Source organism: Heterodontus francisci, chromosome 4 (assembly GCF_036365525.1).
Source record: "Heterodontus francisci isolate sHetFra1 chromosome 4, sHetFra1.hap1, whole genome shotgun sequence".
Lineage (NCBI taxonomy): Eukaryota > Metazoa > Chordata > Chondrichthyes > Heterodontiformes > Heterodontidae > Heterodontus > Heterodontus francisci.
Window position 1 is genome coordinate 8657662 of NC_090374.1, and position 20457 is coordinate 8678118.

A 20457-nucleotide genomic window follows, 5' to 3' on the forward strand; every position below is an offset into this window, starting at 1 on the left:
GGGGCAGTGATGGGTGATGATGTGAGTTGGGACAGAGATGGGTGATGATGTGAGCTGTGACACAGATGGGTGATGATGTGAGTTGGGGCAATGATGGGTGATGATGTGAGTTGGGGCAGAGATGGGTGATGATGTGAGTTGGGGCAGAGATGGGTGATGATGTGAGTTGGGGCAGAGATGGGTGATGATGTGAGTTGGGACAGAGATGGGTGATGATGTGAGCTGGGACACAGATGGGTGATGATGTGAGTTGGGACACAGATGGGTGATGATGTGAGTTGGGACACAGATGGGTGATGATGTGAGTTGTGGCAATGATGGGTGATGATGTGAGTTGGGACAGAGATGGGTGATGATGTGAGCTGGGACACAGATGGGTGATGATGTGAGTTGGGGTAGTGATGGGTGATGATGTGAGTTGGGAAAGAGATGGGTGATGATGTGAGCTGGGGCATTGATGGGTGATGATGTGAGTTGGGGCAGTGATGGGTGATGATGTGAGTTGGGGCATTGATGGGTGATGATGTGTGTTGGGGCATTGATGGGTGATGATGTGAGCTGGGACAGAGATGGGTGATGATGTGAACTGGGACACAGATGGGTGATGATGTGAGTTGGGGTAGTGATGGGTGATGATGTGAGTTGGGGCATTGATGGGTGATGATGTGAGCTGGGACAGAGATGGGTGATGATGTGAGCTGGGACACAGATGGGTGATGATGTGAGCTGGGACAGAGATGGGTGATGATGTGAGCTGGGACAGAGATGGGTGATGATGTGAGCTGGGACAGAGATGGGTGATGATGTGGGTTGGGACAGAGATGGGTGATGATGTGAGCTGGGACAGAGATGGGTGATGATGTGAGCTCGGACAGAGATGGGTGATGATGTGAACTGGGACACAGATGGGTGATGATGTGAATTGGGGTCGTGATGGGTGATGATGTGAGTTGGGGCATTGATGGGTGATGATGTGAGCTGGGACAGAGATGGGTGATGATGTGAGCTGGGACAGAGATGGGTGATGATGTGAGCTCGGATAGAGATGGGTGATGATGTGAGCTGGGACAGAGATGGATTATGATGTGAGCTGGGACAGAGATGGGTGATAATGTGAGCTGGGATAGAGATGGGTGATGATGTGAGCTGGGACAAAGATGGGTGTTGAGGTGAACTGGGACAGAGATAGGTGATGATGTGAGCTGGGACAGAGATGGGTGATGATGTGAGCAGGGACAGAGATGGGTGATGATGTGAGCTGGGACAGAGATGGGTGATGATGTGAGCTGGGATAGAGATGGGTGATAATGTGAGCTGGGACAGAGATGGATGATGATGTGAGCTGGGATAGAGATGGATTATGATGTGAGTTGGGGCAGTGATGGGTGATGATGTGAGCTGGGACAGAGATGGGTGATGATGTGAGCAGGGACAGAGATGGGTGATGATGTGAGCTGGGACAGACATGGGTGATGATGTGAGCTGGGATAGAGATGGATGATGATGTGAGCTGGGACAGAGATTGATGATGATGTGAGCTGGGACAGAGATGGATTATGATGTGAGTTGGGGCAGTGATGGGTGATGATGTGAGCTGGGACAGAGATGGGTGATGATGTGAGCTGGGACACAGATGGGTGATGATGTGAGCTGGGACAGAGATGGGTGATGATGTGAGCTGGGACACAGATGGGTGATGATGTGAGTTGGGGCAGTGATGGGTGATGATGTGAGCTGGGACACAGATGGGTGATGATGTGAGTTGGGGCAGTGATGGGTGATGATGTGAGTTGGGGCAGTGATGGGTGATGATGTGAGTTGGGGCAGTGATGGGTGATGATGTGAGTTGGGGCAATGATTGGTGATGATGTGAGTTGGGACAGAGATGGGTGATGATGTGAGTTGGGGCGGAGATGGGTGTTGATGTGAGCTGGGACACAGATGGGTGATGATGTGAGTTGGGGCAGTGATGGGTGATGATGTGAGTTGGGGCAGCGATGGGTGATGATGTGAGTTGGGGCAGAGATGGGTGATGATGTGAGCTGGGTCAGAAATGGGTGATGATGTGAACTGGGATGGAGATGGGTGATGACGTGAGCTGGGACAGTGTTGGGTGATGACGTGAGTTGGGGTAGTGATGGGTGATGATGTGAGTTGGGGCACTGATGGGTGATGATGTGAGTTGGGGCAGTGATGGGTGATGATGTGAGCTGGGACAGAGATGGGTGATGATGTGAGTTGGGGCAGTGATGGGTGATGATGTGAGTTGGGACACAGATGGGTGATGATGTGAGTTGGGGCAGTGATGGGTGATGATGTGAGTTGGGGTAGTGATGGGTGATGATGTGAGTTGGGACACAGATGGGTGATGATGTGAGTTGGGGCAGTGATGGGTGATGATGTGAGTTGGGGTAGTGATGGGTGATGATGTGAGTTGGGGCAGTGATGGGTGATGATGTGAGTTGGGGCAGCGATGGGTGATGATGTGAGTTGGGGCAATGATGGGTGATGATGTGAGTTGGGGCAGAGATGGGTGATGATGTGAGCTGGGACAGAAATGGGTGATGATGTGAGTTGGGGCAGTGATGGGTGATGATGTGAGTTGGGACAGAGATGGGTGATGATGTGAGCTGGGACAGAAATGGGTGATGATGTGAGTTGGGGCAGTGATGGGTGATGATGTGAGTTGGGACAGAGATGGGTGATGATGTGAGCTGGGACAGAGATGGATGATGATGTGAACTGGGATGGAGATGGGTGATGACGTGAGCTGGGACAGTGATGGGTGATGATGTGAGCTGGGACAGTGATGGGTGATGATGTGAGCTGGGACAGTGATGGGTGATGATGTGAGCTGGGGCAGAGATGGGTGACCTCCGTCAGGGCACCAGGTCTCTGAATGCTGCTTCTGAGGCATTTCAGCAGGTGGCCCCAGGAGACAGCAGTAACTGGGCTGGTCTTGAGAGAGAAGGCCTCACCCACTACTAGCTGCCATTTCCATATAGCAGGGGATTCGGGTTAGGCAGAGGAGAAAGTCACACTAATCCTGATGGAGATGGTGAACAGCTCTGGTGATGTCACAGCCTTTAGCTCAATCACTGCCTTTTTCTTCATTTCCCGTGGCTTTCCTGCTCTGTTTGGGGAGGGTAATCCATCCCCTTCTCTCCAAAACCAATAAAAACCAGGAGAGATGGAAAACCATCTGGCGAATCACTCTCAGTTACACATCGCACAAAGTCAACACCCATTGTCCCTGAGGTGAGCTGTAAACCAAAGGGTCAGGGCCAATTACTCACTCAGACAATGAAGGTTTCTCCTTTCCCACTGTAAGTCCTCTCCGCATCTCAGTGTGCCATCACCTCCAGAGATGAAGTAACCTGCGTGACACTGGTACACAGCCTGGCTACCGATGGTGTACACCGCTCTCAAATCCTGCAGAAGGCAACACGAGAACCGTTCATCATTAGTATTATGGGATAGCTCGGTAGGGGCATTAGGCAGCTGCACTGGAGCAGTTTGGTGAAAAACAAATGTCACAAAATGGTCAAAGCTCCAAGATCCATTCAGCTGGAATGTCCCCTATGTGCAGACATTGGCAAAGGATACGAAGATGCGGATTGCAAGATGCTGCATGGGTCCTGTTCATGTCTCTCTGTCAGGATCGATAAGGAACATTAGAATTTTGGCTGATTTCTGCTGAAAGATCAGTATCCGACTAAAGGAAACCAGAGATTCAATGTGTGTGTTGAGGCTATGAAGACATCAGAGGGTTGTGGATGCTTCACTGTTGAACACATTTCAGGCTGAGATAGATTTTTGGAGTTGAATCCAGAGATCAGCCATGATTGTAGTGAATGGTGGAGCAGGCTCGATGGGCCGAATGGTCCACCCCTGCTCATTGTTCTTATGTTCTTATGATAGGACAGAGTGGACATGGGATTTGAATACATACCTGGACAAATCCATTTTCCAGTTGAGGGGGTGCTGGGCAGCTCCTGACTGGACTTATCTGCCTTTCAAAGCAATGAGGTTCAAGCAGGCTGGAATAAAGAAGGAAGCAGTTATTACTCATTTATTGTGCTCCCCCCGATCATTGATTCTACCCACCCATTTAACCCCCTCCCACAGCCCATGTCCACTCCCCCCTATCATAGACTCTACCCACCCATTTAACCCCCTCCCACAGCCCATGTCCACTCCCCCCTATCATAGACTCTACCCACCCAATTAACCCCCTCCCACAGTCCATGTCCACTCCCCCCATCATAGACTCCACCCACCCATTTAACCCCCTCCCACAGCCCATGTCCACTCTCCCCTATCATAGACTCTACCCACCCAAATAACCCCCTCCCACAGCCCATGTCCACTCCCCCCATCATAGACTCTACCCACCCATTTAACCCCCTCCCACAGTCCATGTCCACTCCCCCCATCATAGACTCTACCCACCCATTTAACCCCCTCCCACAGCCCATGTCCACTCCCCCCATCATAGACTCTACCCACCCATTTAACCCCCTCCCACAGCCCATGTCCACTCCCCACTATCATAGACTCTACCCACCCAATTAACCCCCTCCCACAGTCCATGTCCACTCCCCCCATCATAGACTCCACCCACCCATTTAACCCCCTCCCACAGCCCATGTCCACTCTCCCCTATCATAGACTCTACCCACCCAAATAACCCCCTCCCACAGCCCATGTCCACTCCCCCCATCATAGACTCTACCCACCCATTTAACCCCCTCCCACAGCCCATGTCCACTCCCCCCTATCATAGACTCTACCCACCCAATTAACCCCCTCCCACAGTCCATGTCCACTCCCCCCATCATAGACTCCACCCACCCATTTAACCCCCTCCCACAGCCCATGTCCACTCTCCCCTATCATAGACTCTACCCACCCAAATAACCCCCTCCCACAGCCCATGTCCACTCCCCCCATCATAGACTCTACCCACCCATTTAACCCCCTCCCACAGTCCATGTCCACTCCCCCCATCATAGACTCTACCCACCCATTTAACCCCCTCCCACAGCCCATGTCCACTCCCCCCATCATAGACTCTACCCACCCAATTAACCCCCTCCCACAGTCCATGTCCACTCCCCCCATCATAGACTCCACCCACCCATTTAACCCCCTCCCACAGCCCATGTCCACTCTCCCCTATCATAGACTCTACCCACCCAAATAACCCCCTCCCACAGCCCATGTCTACTCCCCCTATCATAGACTCTACCCACCCATTTAACCCCCTCCCACAGTCCATGTACACTCCCCCCTATCACTTACTCCACCCACCCATTTAATCCCCTCTCACAGACTATGCACACTCTATCCTGCTGTTCTTCAAGATAGTGCTGAGGAATGTTTTACATCCATCTGAGCGGGAGTTGGGGCCTCTTCTTAATGCTTCATCCAAAAGGCAGCACTTCTGACAATACAGCACTCCCTCAGTACTACACTGGGAGTGTTGGCCCAGAGTTTGTGCTTAAGTTACTGGAGTGGGAATTAAACCCATGAGTTTGTTTCTCTGGGTAAAGAGTGCTCTTTGCTGAGCCACAGTCCAGTGCCAAGACAGACTGATGTTACATGCACACGTAGTATATCTAGCTCACTTTGGAGAGTGACACCCTGGGGCACATTGAGCTGGGAATCAGGCCCTGTACCTTTTACTTCACTTGGTCCAGAGTGAGAGAAAGCAAGGATTAGGAGGTGGCACAAAGCAAACTCAGGGCCCTGCTTAAGCAATGGGCATCACTTGTTCTTCTCTGTGGGGGGTAGGAAAGACCTGCCCAGAGCTCTGCCCCTCACCATCTGTTCAGCGATGTCAAGAAGATTCTTTATTGAGCAACTGTTTGGGATTGTCATAACCTGAAACGCTAACTGTTTCTCTCTCCCCAGATGCTGCCAGACCTGCTGAGTATTTCCAGTACTTTGTTTCAGATTTCCAACACCGCGCTGTTTTGCTTTTGTTTGAACTAGTTGGGATTCTGGCCCTGTGTCACTGCCACTAAAACAAGGGACAAGCCAAACCTCATGAGAGGGCTTACCGTAAATACTCCATCTCTCCATCTTCACACCTCTCTGATTGGGAACTATCTCCGATGCAGTTCCTGCCTCCTCTACTGGGAGTAGGATTATCACACTTTCTCCGTCGGCTTCTTCTTTCATTTCCACAGCTGCTCCAGGCTGTCCAACAGCTCCAACTCCCATCAACACCACTTCCTGCAACACAGACTCTCATTCATAAACCAGAGAGGGTCCGTTCCAACTCCTGCCACACTCTACACTCTCCCGCCACCATATACTTTACCCACCCATTTAATCCTTTCCCACAGCCCATGTACACTCTCCCCTATCATTAAAACCCCAACTGCAGTTAAATTCCATGACACAAACTTAAATGGATCTAAATCTGGTAAGACTCCATGATTACAGGCTTGAGAGAGGAACCTCTGACTGGCAGATTCAAAGATTAAATTATGAGGACAGATCGTGTAAACTTGGCTTGTTTTCCGTTGAGTTTAGAAGGTTGAGAGATGGTCTGATCGAGGTGTTAGAAATGATTAAGGGATTCACTGGGATAGATACAGAGAAACTATTTCCTCCTGTGGGGGGAGGAGTCCAGAACAAGGGGGCGGAACCTTAAAATTAGAGCCAGACCATTCAGGCGTGATGTCAGGGAGCACGTCTTCACAAAGGGGAGTGGGAATCTGTAACTCTCTCTCCCTCAAAAAGTGGACTGTGGGACATTTGGAGCTTTCAGGACTGAGATTTTGATTGGGTCAAGGTAAAAAGAGATATGGAAACAAGATGGTAAATAGAGTAGAAATACAGAGTGGTCACAATGTAAATGAATGGTGGAACTGGCTCAAGGGGCTGAATGGCCTCCTCCTGTTCCTGTGTTAACAGCTGTTTTATGAATTGAGTGACCAGTCTGCCGATCGGATTGATTTCTGAGAGATTGTTAACACTGAGCATTTCACTGGTTCTGTCCCTGAATTGATGGCAACACTGGCTGTTTAAAATACCAGTTCTAACACTACCCAGCTGCCCCCCCCGGCACATCATCCCCCTGGACCCTGGCGCCACCAACACCCCCCCACCACCACCATCATGCCCCCCCCCCCACCGCTCCCCTACCCTCCGCACCCCCATCACACTGTTCCCCAGCCCCCCGCACCCCCCAGCCTGCTACATAGGCAGGGTTTAATGATGCATTACCACTTTCTGGCTCCTGGGCGAGGGATCCTCTCTCGCAGGCTATTCCGAAAGTATACGGCTTACAAAAACACTGGCATGATGAGCCAACCACCACCGCCTGGCCATTGTTTTGGCAAGGCCGACACCTGCATGGGTGAACCTCGGTGATGTAGTCCTCAATCGCACGTTGCAGGTAGTGTCTCTTAACCCCAGCACAGGGCACGCCTTTCACCAACTCATGGAGGGGTGTCAGCTGCACAAGAAAGGCCAACACATCAGAAAAAGAAGAGACTGAGGCTCTTGGGCAAACAATTGTTTGTGGTGGCGAGACCAGAGGTCAGGGACAACCATGGCTTGTGTGGACTCACTCTCCCTCGGAGACAGAAACTCATCGGTTCAAGTGTCAACGCCAGGGATCTGAACACACAATCTAAGCTGACACTCCAATAGAATACTGAGGAAGTGCTACACTGTCACAGGGTCAGTACTGAGGGAGTGCTGCACTGTCACAGGGTCAGTACTGAGGGAGTGCTGCACTGTCACAGCGTCAGTACTGAGGGAGTGCTGCACTGTCACAGCGTCAGTACTGAGGGAGTGCTGCACTGTCACAGGGTCAGTACTGAGGGAGTGCTGCACTGTCACAGCGTCAGTACTGAGGGAGTGCTGCACTGTCACAGGGTCAGTACTGAGGGAGTGCCGCACTGTCAGAGGGTCTGTACTGAGGGACTGCTACACTGTCACAGGGTCAGTACTGAGGGAGCACTGCAGTGTCGGAGTGTCGGACTGAGGGAGTACTATAATGCTGGAGGTGTCGTCTTTTGGATGACATGTTAAACTAGGCACCGACTGCCCTTTCCGGTGGGTGTAAAAGATCCCATGGCTCTATTTCGAAGAAGAGCAGGGGAGTTCTCCGCACTGTCCTGACCAACATTTATCCATCAATCAACATCACAAAACCAGATTAGCTGGTGATTATCACATTGCTGTCTGTGGGATCTTGCTGTGCACAGATTAGCTGTCAGATTTCCTGCTTTACAACATTGACTGTCCTTCAAAGATACTTCATTGGCTGGAAAGTGCTTTGCGATGTCATGAGGATAGGGGAGATGCTATACAAATGCGAGTTCTTTGTTAACCAATATCCTGGCAGGATGATTACTGAGGTAACCATCCAGTAATGGTGGAACTGGAAATTGGTTCTGGTTTGGCTGGAAACTCAGCCGATAATCCATCCTGTGACTCCTGAACCTCCAGAGTGCCTCGTACTCCAGGACCCTGTGATAATGGGCACAGAGGCTGCAGGACTAGTATGATCCCAATTCCTGAAGATCAGAACAATCAGGGCAGGCAGTGCCTGGAGATGGGGAGCCTCGGACTTGTGGAGGGCAGCGAGAGCAGCCTATCAGGGGACAGACTCTGGGGTGCAGCCTCTGGGGTAGACACTGAGGGGGAGCAGGTTCAGGTGTGAGTGAAGTCTCCGCGGAGGGGGGGTGGGTGCGAAGTGGGGGGCAGGGGTGGAGGGGCATGTTGTATGGGGTGGTCAGATTGTAGGGGGTCAGGTTGTAGGTGGGGGGTCAATCATGGCGGACAGGATGCCTCTGGGGGATACCGATGGCGAGAATCTCTCTCTCTCTCTCTCTCTCTCTCTGAAAGGGATCCCGATGGTGAGAATCTCTCTCTCTCTCTCTGAAAGGGATCCTGATGGTGAGAATCTCTCTCTCTCTCTCTCTCTGAAAGGGATCCCGATGGTGAGAATCTCTCTCTCTCTCTCTCTGAAACAGATCCCGATGGTGGGAATCTCTCTCTCCCTCTCTGAAACGGATCCTGAGGGTGGGAATCTCTCTCTCTCTCTTGCTCTGAAAGGGATCCCGATGGTGAGAATCTCTCTCTCTCTGAAAGGGATCCCGATGGTGAGAATCTCTCTCTCTCTCTCTGAAATCGATCCTGAGGGTGGGAATCTCTCTCTCTCTGAAACGGATCCCGAGGGTGGGAATCTCTCTCTCTCTCTCTGAAACGGATCCCGATGGTGGGAATCTCTCTCTCTCTCTCTGAAACGGATCCCGAGGGTGGGAATCTCTCTCTCTCTCTGAAAGGGATCCCGATGGTGAGAATCTCTCTCTCTCTCTCTCTCTCTGAAAGGGATCCCGATGGTGAGAATCTCTCTCTCTCTGAAATGGATCCCGAGGGTGGGAATCTCTCTCTCTCTGAAAGGGATCCCGATGGTGAGAATCTCTCTCTCTCTGAAAGGGATCCCGATGGTGAGAATCTCTCTCTCTCTGAAAGGGATCCCGATGATGAGAATCTCTCTCTCTCTCTCTCTGAAAGGGATCTCGATGGCGAGAATCTCTCTCTCTCTGAAAGGGATCCCAATGGTGAGAATCTCTCTCTGAAAGGGATCTCGATGGTGAGAATCTCTCTCCCTCTGAAAGGGATCTCGATGGTGAGAATCTCTCTCTCTCTGAAAGGGATCCCGATGGTGAGAATCACTCTCTCTCTCGCTCTCTGAAAGGGATCTCGATGGTGAGAATCTCTCTCTTTCTCTGAAAAGGATCCCGATGGTGAGAATCTCTCTCTCTCTGAAAGGGATCCCGATGGTGAGAATCTCTCTCTCTCTCTGAAAGGGATCCCGATGGTGAGAATCTCTCTCTCTCTGAAAGGGATCCCAATGGTGAGAATCTCTCTCTGAAAGGGATCTCGATGGTGAGAATCTCTCTCCCTCTGAAAGGGATCTCGATGGTGAGAATCTCTCTCTCTCTGAAAGGGATCCCGATGGTGAGAATCACTCTCTCTCTCGCTCTCTGAAAGGGATCTCGATGGTGAGAATCTCTCTCTTTCTCTGAAAAGGATCCCGATGGTGAGAATCTCTCTCTCTCTCTGAAAGGGATCCCGATGGTGAGAATCTCTCTCTCTATCTGAAAAGGATCCCGATGGTGAGAATCTCTCTCTCTCTGAAAGGGATCTCGATGGTGAGAATCTCTCTCTCTCTCTGAAAGGGATCCCGATGGTGAGAATCTCTCTCTCTCTGAAAGGGATCTCGATGGTGAGAGTCTCTCTCTCTCTCTGAAAGGGATCCCGATGGTGAGAATCTCTCTCTCTCTGAAAGGGATCTCGATGGTGAGAATCTCTCTCTCTCTGAAAGGGATCTCGATGGTGAGAATCTCTCTCTCTCTGAAAGGGATCCTGATGGTGAGAATCTCTCTCTCTCTCTCTGAAAGGGATCTCGATGGTGAGAGTCTCTCTCTCTCTCTGAAAGGGATCACGATGGTGAGAATCTCTCTCCTTCTCTCTGAAAGGAATCCTGATGGTGAGAATCTCTCACTCTCTCTGAAAGGGATCCCGATGGTGAGAATCTCTCTCTCTCTCTGAAAGGGATCCCGATGGTGAGAATCTCTCTCTCTCTGAAAGGGATCACAATGGTGAGAATCTCTCTCTCTCTGAAAGAGATCCCGATGGTGAGAATCTCTCTCTCTCTGAAAGAGATCCCGATGGTGAGAATCTCTCTCTCTCTCTCTCTGAAAGGGATCTCGATGGTGAGAATCTCTCTATTTCCCTCTCTGAAAGGGATCTCGATGGTGAGAATCTCTCTCTCTCTCTGAAAGGGATCCTGATGGTGAGAATCTCTCTCTCTCTGAAAGGGATCTCGATGGTGAGAATCTCTCTCTCTCTCTGAAAGGGATCTCGATGGTGAGAATCTCTCTCGCTCTCTGAAAGGGATCCTGATGGTGAGAATCTCTCTTTCTCTCTCTCTGAAAGGGATCCCGATGGTGAGAATCTCTCTCTCTCTCTGAAAAGGTTCCCGATGGTGAGAATCTGTCTCTCTCTGTGAAAGGGATCCCGATGGTGAGAATCAATCTCTCTCTGAAAGGGATCTCGATGGTGAGAAACTCTCTCTCTCTCTGAAAAGGTTCCCGATGGTGAGAATCTGTCTCTCTCTGTGAAAGGGATCCCGATGGTGAGAATCTCTCTCTCTCTGAAAGGGATCCCGATGATGAGAATCTCTCTCTGAAAGAGATCACGATGGCGAGAATCTCTCTCTCTCTGAAAGGGATCCCAATGGTAAGAATCTCTCTCTGTCTCTCTGAAAGGGATCCCGATGGTGAGAATCAATCTCTCTCTGAAAGGGATCTCGATGGCGAGAATCTCTCTCTCTCTGAAAGGGATCCCAATGGTGAGAATCTCTCTCTGAAAGGGATCTCGATGGTGAGAATCTCTCTCCCTCTGAAAGGGATCTCGATGGTGAGAATCTCTCTCTCTCTGAAAGGGATCCCGATGGTGAGAATCACTCTCTCTCTCGCTCTCTGAAAGGGATCTCGATGGTGAGAATCTCTCTCTTTCTCTGAAAAGGATCCCGATGGTGAGAATCTCTCTCTCTCTCTGAAAGGGATCCCGATGGTGAGAATCTCTCTCTCTATCTGAAAAGGATCCCGATGGTGAGAATCTCTCTCTCTCTGAAAGGGATCTCGATGGTGAGAATCTCTCTCTCTCTCTGAAAGGGATCCCGATGGTGAGAATCTCTCTCTCTCTGAAAGGGATCTCGATGGTGAGAGTCTCTCTCTCTCTCTGAAAGGGATCCCGATGGTGAGAATCTCTCTCTCTCTGAAAGGGATCTCGATGGTGAGAATCTCTCTCTCTCTGAAAGGGATCTCGATGGTGAGAATCTCTCTCTCTCTCTGAAAGGGATCCTGATGGTGAGAATCTCTCTCTCTCTGAAAGGGATCTCGATGGTGAGAATCTCTCTCTCTCTCTGAAAGGGATCCTGATGGTGAGAATCTCTCTCTCTCTGAAAGGGATCTCGATGGTGAGAATCTCTCTCTCTCTCTGAAAGGGATCCTGATGGTGAGAATCTCTCTCTCTCTGAAAGGGATCTCGATGGTGAGAATCTCTCTCTCTCTCTGAAAGGGATCTCGATGGTGAAAATCTCTCTCTCTCTCTCTGAAAGGGATCACGAAGGTGAGAATCTCTCTCTCTCTCTGAAAGGAATCCTGATGGTGAGAATCTCTCACTCTCTCTGAAAGGGATCCCGATGGTGAGAATCTCTCTCTCTCTCTGAAAGGGATCCCGATGGTGAGAATCTCTCTCTCTCTGAAAGGGATCTCAATGGTGAGAATCTCTCTCTCTCTGAAAGAGATCCCGATGGTGAGAATCTCTCTCTCTCTCTGAAAGAGATCCCGATGGTGAGAATCTCTCTCTCTCTCTCTCTGAAAGGGATCTCGATGGTGAGAATCTCTCTCTTTCCCTCTCTGAAAGGGATCTCGATGGTGAGAATCTCTCTCTCTCTCTGAAAGGGATCTCCATGGTGAGAATCTCTCTCGCTCTCTGAAAGGGATCCTGATGGTGAGAATCTCTCTCTCTCTCTCTCTCTGAAAGGGATCTCGATGGTGAGAATCTCTCTCTCTCTCTGAAAGGGATCCCAATGGTAAGAATCTCTCTCTGTCTCTCTGAAAGGGATCCCGATGGTGAGAATCAATCTCTCTCTGAAAGGGATCTCGATGGTGAGAAACTCTCTCTCTCTCTGAAAAGGATCCCGATGGTGAGAATCTGTCTCTCTCTGTGAAAGGGATCCCGATGGTGAGAATCTCTCTCTCTCTGAAAGGGATCTCGATGGTGAGAATCTCTCTCTCTCTCTCTGCAAGGGATCTTGATGGTGAGAATCTCTCTCTCTCTCGCTCTCTGAAAGGGATCTCGATGGTGAGAATCTCTCTCTCTCTCTGAAAGGGATCCCGATGGTGAGAATCTCTCTCTCTCTGAAAGGGATCCTGATGCTGAGAATCTCTCTCTCTCTCTCTGAAAGGGATCGCGATGGTGAGAATCTCTCTCTCTCTCTCTGAAAGGGATCACGATGGTGAGAATCTCTCTCTCTCTCTGAAAGGAATCCTGATGGTGAGAATCTCTCACTCTCTCTGAAAGGGATCCCGATGGTGAGAATCTCTCTCTCTCTCTGAAAGGGATCCCGATGGTGAGAATCTCTCTCTCTCTGAAAGGGATCTCAATGGTGAGAATCTCTCTCTCTCTGAAAGAGATCCCGATGGTGAGAATCTCTCTCTCTCTCTGAAAGAGATCCCGATGGTGAGAATCTCTCTCTCTCTCTCTCTGAAAGGGATCTCGATGGTGAGAATCTCTCTCTTTCCCTCTCTGAAAGGGATCTCGATGGTGAGAATCTCTCTCTCTCTCTGAAAGGGATCTCGATGGTGAGAATCTCTCTCGCTCTCTGAAAGGGATCCTGATGGTGAGAATCTCTCTCTCTCTCTCTCTCTGAAAGGGATCTCGATGGTGAGAATCTCTCTCTCTCTCTGAAAGGGATCCCAATGGTAAGAATCTCTCTCTGTCTCTCTGAAAGGGATCCCGATGGTGAGAATCAATCTCTCTCTGAAAGGGATCTCGATGGTGAGAAACTCTCTCTCTCTCTGAAAAGGATCCCGATGGTGAGAATCTGTCTCTCTCTGTGAAAGGGATCCCGATGGTGAGAATCTCTCTCTCTCTGAAAGGGATCTCGATGGTGAGAATCTCTCTCTCTCTCTCTGCAAGGGATCTTGATGGTGAGAATCTCTCTCTCTCTCGCTCTCTGAAAGGGATCTCGATGGTGAGAATCTCTCTCTCTCTCTGAAAGGGATCCCGATGGTGAGAATCTCTCTCTCTCTGAAAGGGATCCTGATGCTGAGAATCTCTCTCTCTCTCTCTGAAAGGGATCCCGATGGTGAGAATCTCTCTCTCTCTGAAAGAGATCCCGATGGTGAGAATCTCTCTCTCTCTGAAAGAGATCCCGATGGTGAGAATCGCTCTCTCTCTGAAAGGGATCCCGATGGTGAGAATCTCTCTCTCTCTCGCTCTCTGAAAGGGATCTCGATGGTGAGAATCTCTCTCTTTCTCTGAAAAGGATCCCGATGGTGAGAATCTCTCTCTCTCTCTCTGAAAGGGATCTCGATGGTGAGAATCTCTCTCTCTCTCTGAAAAGGATCCTGATGGTGAGAATCTCTCTCTCTCTGAAAGGGATCGCCATGGTGAGAATCTCTCTCTCTCTCTCTGAAAGGGATCCCGATGGTGAGAATCTCTCTCTCTCTCTCTGAAAGGAATCCTGATGGTGAGAATCTCTCTCTCTCTCTGAAAGGGATCCCGATGGTGAGAATCTCTCTCTCTCTCTCAAAGGGATCCCGATGGTGAGAATCTCTCTCTCTCTGAAAAGGATCCCGATGGTGAGAATCTCTCTCTCTCTCTGAAAGGAATCCTGATGGTGAGAATCTCTCTCTCTCTCTGAAAGGGATCCCGATGGTGAGAATCTCTCTCTCTCTGAAAGGGATTTCAATGGTGAGAATCTCTCTCTCTCTGAAAGGGATCCCGATGGTGAGAATCTCTCTCTCTCTCTCTCTGAAACAGATCCCGATGGTGGGAATCTCTCTCTCACTCTCTGAAATGGATCCTGAGGGTGGGAATCTCTCTCTCTCTCTTGCTCTGATAGGGATCCCGATGGTGAGAATCTCTCTCTCTCTGAAAGGGATCCCGATGGTGAGAATCTCTCTCTCTCTCTCTGAAAGGGATCCCGATGGTGAGAATCTCTCTCTCTCTGAAAGGGATCCCGATGGTGAGAATCTCTCTCTCTCTGAAAGGGATCCCGATGATGAGAATCTCTCTCTCTCTCTCTCTGAAAGGGATCTCGATGGCGAGAATCTCTCTCTCTCTGAAAGGGATCCCAATGGTGAGAATCTCTCTCTGAAAGGGATCTCGATGGTGAGAATCTCTCTCCCTCTGAAAGGGATCTCGATGGTGAGAATCTCTCTCTCTCTGAAAGGGATCCCGATGTTGAGAATCACTCTCTCTCTCGCTCTCTGAAAGGGATCTCGATGGTGAGAATCTCTCTCTTTCTCTGAAAAGGATCCCGATGGTGAGAATCTCTCTCTCTCTGAAAGGGATCCCGATGGTGAGAATCTCTCTCTCTCTCTGAAAGGGATCCCGATGGTGAGAATCTCTCTCTCTCTGAAAGGGATCTCGATGGTGAGAGTCTCTCTCTCTCTCTGAAAGGGATCCCGATGGTGAGAATCTCTCTCTCTCTGAAAGGGATCCCGATGGTGAGAATCTCTCTCTCTGAAAGGGATCACGATGGTGAGAATCTCTCTCTCTCTCTGAAAGGAATCCTGATGGTGAGAATCTCTCACTCTCTCTGAAAGGGATCCCGATGGTGAGAATCTCTCTCTCTCTCTGAAAGGGATCCCGATGGTGAGAATCTCTCTCTCTCTGAAAGGGATCACAATGGTGAGAATCTCTCTCTCTCTGAAAGAGATCCCGATGGTGAGAATCTCTCTCTCTCTGAAAGAGATCCCGATGGTGAGAATCTCTCTCTCTCTCTCTCTGAAAGGGATCTCGATGGTGAGAATCTCTCTATTTCCCTCTCTGAAAGGGATCTCGATGGTGAGAATCTCTCTCTCTCTCTGAAAGGGATCCTGATGGTGAGAATCTCTCTCTCTCTGAAAGGGATCTCGATGGTGAGAATCTCTCTCTCTCTCTGAAAGGGATCTCGATGGTGAGAATCTCTCTCGCTCTCTGAAAGGGATCCTGATGGTGAGAATCTCTCTTTCTCTCTCTCTGAAAGGGATCCGGATGGTGAGAATCTCTCTCTCTCTCTGAAAGGGATCCCAATGGTAAGAATCTCTCTCTGTCTCTCTGAAAGGGATCCCGATGGTGAGAATCAATCTCTCTCTGAAAGGGATCTCGATGGTGAGAAACTCTCTCTCTCTCTGAAAAGGTTCCCGATGGTGAGAATCTGTCTCTCTCTGTGAAAGGGATCCCGATGGTGAGAATCTCTCTCTCTCTGAAAGGGATCCCGATGATGAGAATCTCTCTCTGAAAGGGATCTCGATGGCGAGAATCTCTCTCTCTCTGAAAGGGATCCCAATGGTAAGAATCTCTCTCTGTCTCTCTGAAAGGGATCCCGATGGTGAGAATCAATCTCTCTCTGAAAGGGATCTCGATGGCGAGAATCTCTCTCTCTCTGAAAGGGATCCCAATGGTGAGAATCTCTCTCTGAAAGGGATCTCGATGGTGAGAATCTCTCTCCCTCTGAAAGGGATCTCGATGGTGAGAATCTCTCTCTCTCTGAAAGGGATCCCGATGGTGAGAATCACTCTCTCTCTCGCTCTCTGAAAGGGATCTCGATGGTGAGAATCTCTCTCTTTCTCTGAAAAGGATCCCGATGGTGAGAATCTCTCTCTCTCTCTGAAAGGGATCCCGATGGTGAGAATCTCTCTCTCTATCTGAAAAGGATCCCGATGGTGAGAATCTCTCTCTCTCTGAAAGGGATCTCGATGGTGAGAATCTCTCTCTCTCTCTGAAAGGGATCCCGATGGTGAGAATCTCTCTCTCTCTGAAAGGGATCTCGATGGTGAGAGTCTCTCTCTCTCTCTGAAAGGGATCCCGATGGTGAGAATCTCTCTCTCTCTGAAAGGGATCTCGATGGTGAGAATCTCTCTCTCTCTGAAAGGGATCTCGATGGTGAGAATCTCTCTCTCTCTCTGAAAGGGATCCTGATGGTGAGAATCTCTCTCTCTCTCTCTGAAAGGGATCACGATGGTGAGAATCTCTCTCTCTCTCTGAAAGGAATCCTGATGGTGAGAATCTCTCACTCTCTCTGAAAGGGATCCCGATGGTGAGAATCTCTCTCTCTCTCTGAAAGGGATCCCGATGGTGAGAATCTCTCTCTCTCTGAAAGGGATCTCAATGGTGAGAATCTCTCTCTCTCTGAAAGAGATCCCGATGGTGAGAATCTCTCTCTCTCTCTGAAAGAGATCCCGATGGTGAGAATCTCTCTCTCTCTCTCTCTCTCTCTCTCTGAAAGGGATCTCGATGGTGAGAATCTCTCTCTTTCCCTCTCTGAAAGGGATCTCGATGGTGAGAATCTCTCTCTCTCTCTGAAAGGGATCTCGATGGTGAGAATCTCTCTCGCTCTCTGAAAGGGATCCTGATGGTGAGAATCTCTCTCTCTCTCTGAAAGGGATCTCGATGGTGAGAATCTCTCTCTCTCTCTCTGAAAGGGATCCCAATGGTAAGAATCTCTCTCTGTCTCTCTGAAAGGGATCCCGATGGTGAGAATCAATCTCTCTCTGAAAGGGATCTCGATGGTGAGAAACTCTCTCTCTCTCTGAAAAGGATCCCGATGGTGAGAATCTGTCTCTCTCTGTGAAAGGGATCCCGATGGTGAGAATCTCTCTCTCTCTGAAAGGGATCTCGATGGTGAGAATCTCTCTCTCTCTCTCTGCAAGGGATCTTGATGGTGAGAATCTCTCTCTCTCTCGCTCTCTGAAAGGGATCTCGATGGTGAGAATCTCTCTCTCTCTCTGAAAGGGATCCCGATGGTGAGAATCTCTCTCTCTCTGAAAGGGATCCTGATGCTGAGAATCTCTCTCTCTCTCTCTGAAAGGGATCCCGATGGTGAGAATCTCTCTCTCTCTGAAAGAGATCCCGATGGTGAGAATCTCTCTCTCTCTGAAAGAGATCCCGATGGTGAGAATCGCTCTCTCTCTGAAAGGGATCCCGATGGTGAGAATCTCTCTCTCTCTCGCTCTCTGAAAGGGATCTCGATGGTGAGAATCTCTCTCTTTCTCTGAAAAGGATCCCGATGGTGAGAATCTCTCTCTCTCTCTCTGAAAGGGATCTCGATGGTGAGAATCTCTCTCTCTCTCTGAAAAGGATCCTGATGGTGAGAATCTCTCTCTCTCTGAAAGGGATCGCGATGGTGAGAATCTCTCTCTCTCTCTCTGAAAGGGATCCCGATGGTGAGAATCTCTCTCTCTCTCTCTGAAAGGAATCCTGATGGTGAGAATCTCTCTCTCTCTCTGAAAGGGATCCCGATGGTGAGAATCTCTCTCTCTCTCTCAAAGGGATCCCGATGGTGAGAATCTCTCTCTCTCTGAAAAGGATCCCGATGGTGAGAATCTCTCTCTCTCTCTCTGAAAGGAATCCTGATGGTGAGAATCTCTCTCTCTCTCTGAAAGGGATCCCGATGGTGAGAATCTCTCTCTCTCTGAAAGGGATCACAATGGTGAGAATCTCTCTCTCTCTGAAAGAGATCCCGATGGTGAGAATCTCTCTCTCTCTGAAAGAGATCCCGATGGTGAGAATCTCTCTCTCTCTCTCTCTGAAAGGGATCTCGATGGTGAGAATCTCTCTATTTCCCTCTCTGAAAGGGATCTCGATGGTGAGAATCTCTCTCTCTCTCTGAAAGGGATCCTGATGGTGAGAATCTCTCTCTCTCTGAAAGGGATCTCGATGGTGAGAATCTCTCTCTCTCTCTGAAAGGGATCTCGATGGTGAGAATCTCTCTCGCTCTCTGAAAGGGATCCTGATGGTGAGAATCTCTCTTTCTCTCTCTCTGAAAGGGATCCGGATGGTGAGAATCTCTCTCTCTCTCTGAAAGGGATCCCAATGGTAAGAATCTCTCTCTGTCTCTCTGAAAGGGATCCCGATGGTGAGAATCAATCTCTCTCTGAAAGGGATCTCGATGGTGAGAAACTCTCTCTCTCTCTGAAAAGGTTCCCGATGGTGAGAATCTGTCTCTCTCTGTGAAAGGGATCCCGATGGTGAGAATCTCTCTCTCTCTGAAAGGGATCCCGATGATGAGAATCTCTCTCTGAAAGGGATCTCGATGGCGAGAATCTCTCTCTCTCTGAAAGGGATCCCAATGGTAAGAATCTCTCTCTGTCTCTCTGAAAGGGATCCCGATGGTGAGAATCAATCTCTCTCTGAAAGGGATCTCGATGGCGAGAATCTCTCTCTCTCTGAAAGGGATCCCAATGGTGAGAATCTCTCTCTGAAAGGGATCTCGATGGTGAGAATCTCTCTCCCTCTGAAAGGGATCTCGATGGTGAGAATCTCTCTCTCTCTGAAAGGGATCCCGATGGTGAGAATCACTCTCTCTCTCGCTCTCTGAAAGGGATCTCGATGGTGAGAATCTCTCTCTTTCTCTGAAAAGGATCCCGATGGTGAGAATCTCTCTCTCTCTCTGAAAGGGATCCCGATGGTGAGAATCTCTCTCTCTATCTGAAAAGGATCCCGATGGTGAGAATCTCTCTCTCTCTGAAAGGGATCTCGATGGTGAGAATCTCTCTCTCTCTCTGAAAGGGATCCCGATGGTGAGAATCTCTCTCTCTCTGAAAGGGATCTCGATGGTGAGAGTCTCTCTCTCTCTCTGAAAGGGATCCCGATGGTGAGAATCTCTCTCTCTCTGAAAGGGATCTCGATGGTGAGAATCTCTCTCTCTCTGAAAGGGATCTCGATGGTGAGAATCTCTCTCTCTCTCTGAAAGGGATCCTGATGGTGAGAATCTCTCTCTCTCTCTCTGAAAGGGATCACGATGGTGAGAATCTCTCTCTCTCTCTGAAAGGAATCCTGATGGTGAGAATCTCTCACTCTCTCTGAAAGGGATCCCGATGGTGAGAATCTCTCTCTCTCTCTGAAAGGGATCCCGATGGTGAGAATCTCTCTCTCTCTGAAAGGGATCTCAATGGTGAGAATCTCTCTCTCTCTGAAAGAGATCCCGATGGTGAGAATCTCTCTCTCTCTCTGAAAGAGATCCCGATGGTGAGAATCTCTCTCTCTCTCTCTCTCTCTCTCTCTGAAAGGGATCTCGATGGTGAGAATCTCTCTCTTTCCCTCTCTGAAAGGGATCTCGATGGTGAGAATCTCTCTCTCTCTCTGAAAGGGATCTCGATGGTGAGAATCTCTCTCGCTCTCTGAAAGGGATCCTGATGGTGAGAATCTCTCTCTCTCTCTCTCTCTGAAAGGGATCTCGATGGTGAGAATCTCTCTCTCTCTCTCTGAAAGGGATCCCAATGGTAAGAATCTCTCTCTGTCTCTCTGAAAGGGATCCCGATGGTGAGAATCAATCTCTCTCTGAAAGGGATCTCGATGGTGAGAAACTCTCTCTCTCTCTGAAAAGGATCCCGATGGTGAGAATCTGTCTCTCTCTGTGAAAGGGATCCCGATGGTGAGAATCTCTCTCTCTCTGAAAGGGATCTCGATGGTGAGAATCTCTCTCTCTCTCTCTGCAAGGGATCTTGATGGTGAGAATCTCTCTCTCTCTCGCTCTCTGAAAGGGATCTCGATGGTGAGAATCTCTCTCTCTCTCTGAAAGGGATCCCGATGGTGAGAATCTCTCTCTCTCTGAAAGGGATCCTGATGCTGAGAATCTCTCTCTCTCTCTCTGAAAGGGATCCCGATGGTGAGAATCTCTCTCTCTCTGAAAGAGATCCCGAT

At 49.6% G+C, this 20457-nt stretch overlaps 1 protein-coding gene across 1 annotated transcript in view; it reads right to left on the reverse strand.

The window, feature by feature from the left end:
- Positions 1 to 20457, reverse strand: part of LOC137368882 (complement component C7-like) — a 308317-nt gene that overhangs the window by 42750 nt on the left and 245110 nt on the right. Inside the window, exons 10-13 of the mRNA XM_068029116.1 lie at positions 7240 to 7471; positions 6066 to 6240; positions 3953 to 4040; positions 3297 to 3432 (exon numbers count right to left, since the gene is read on the reverse strand). Coding sequence (XP_067885217.1) covers positions 3297 to 3432; positions 3953 to 4040; positions 6066 to 6240; positions 7240 to 7471 — 631 coding nt within the window. The remainder of the gene's footprint in view (positions 1 to 3296; positions 3433 to 3952; positions 4041 to 6065; positions 6241 to 7239; positions 7472 to 20457) is intronic.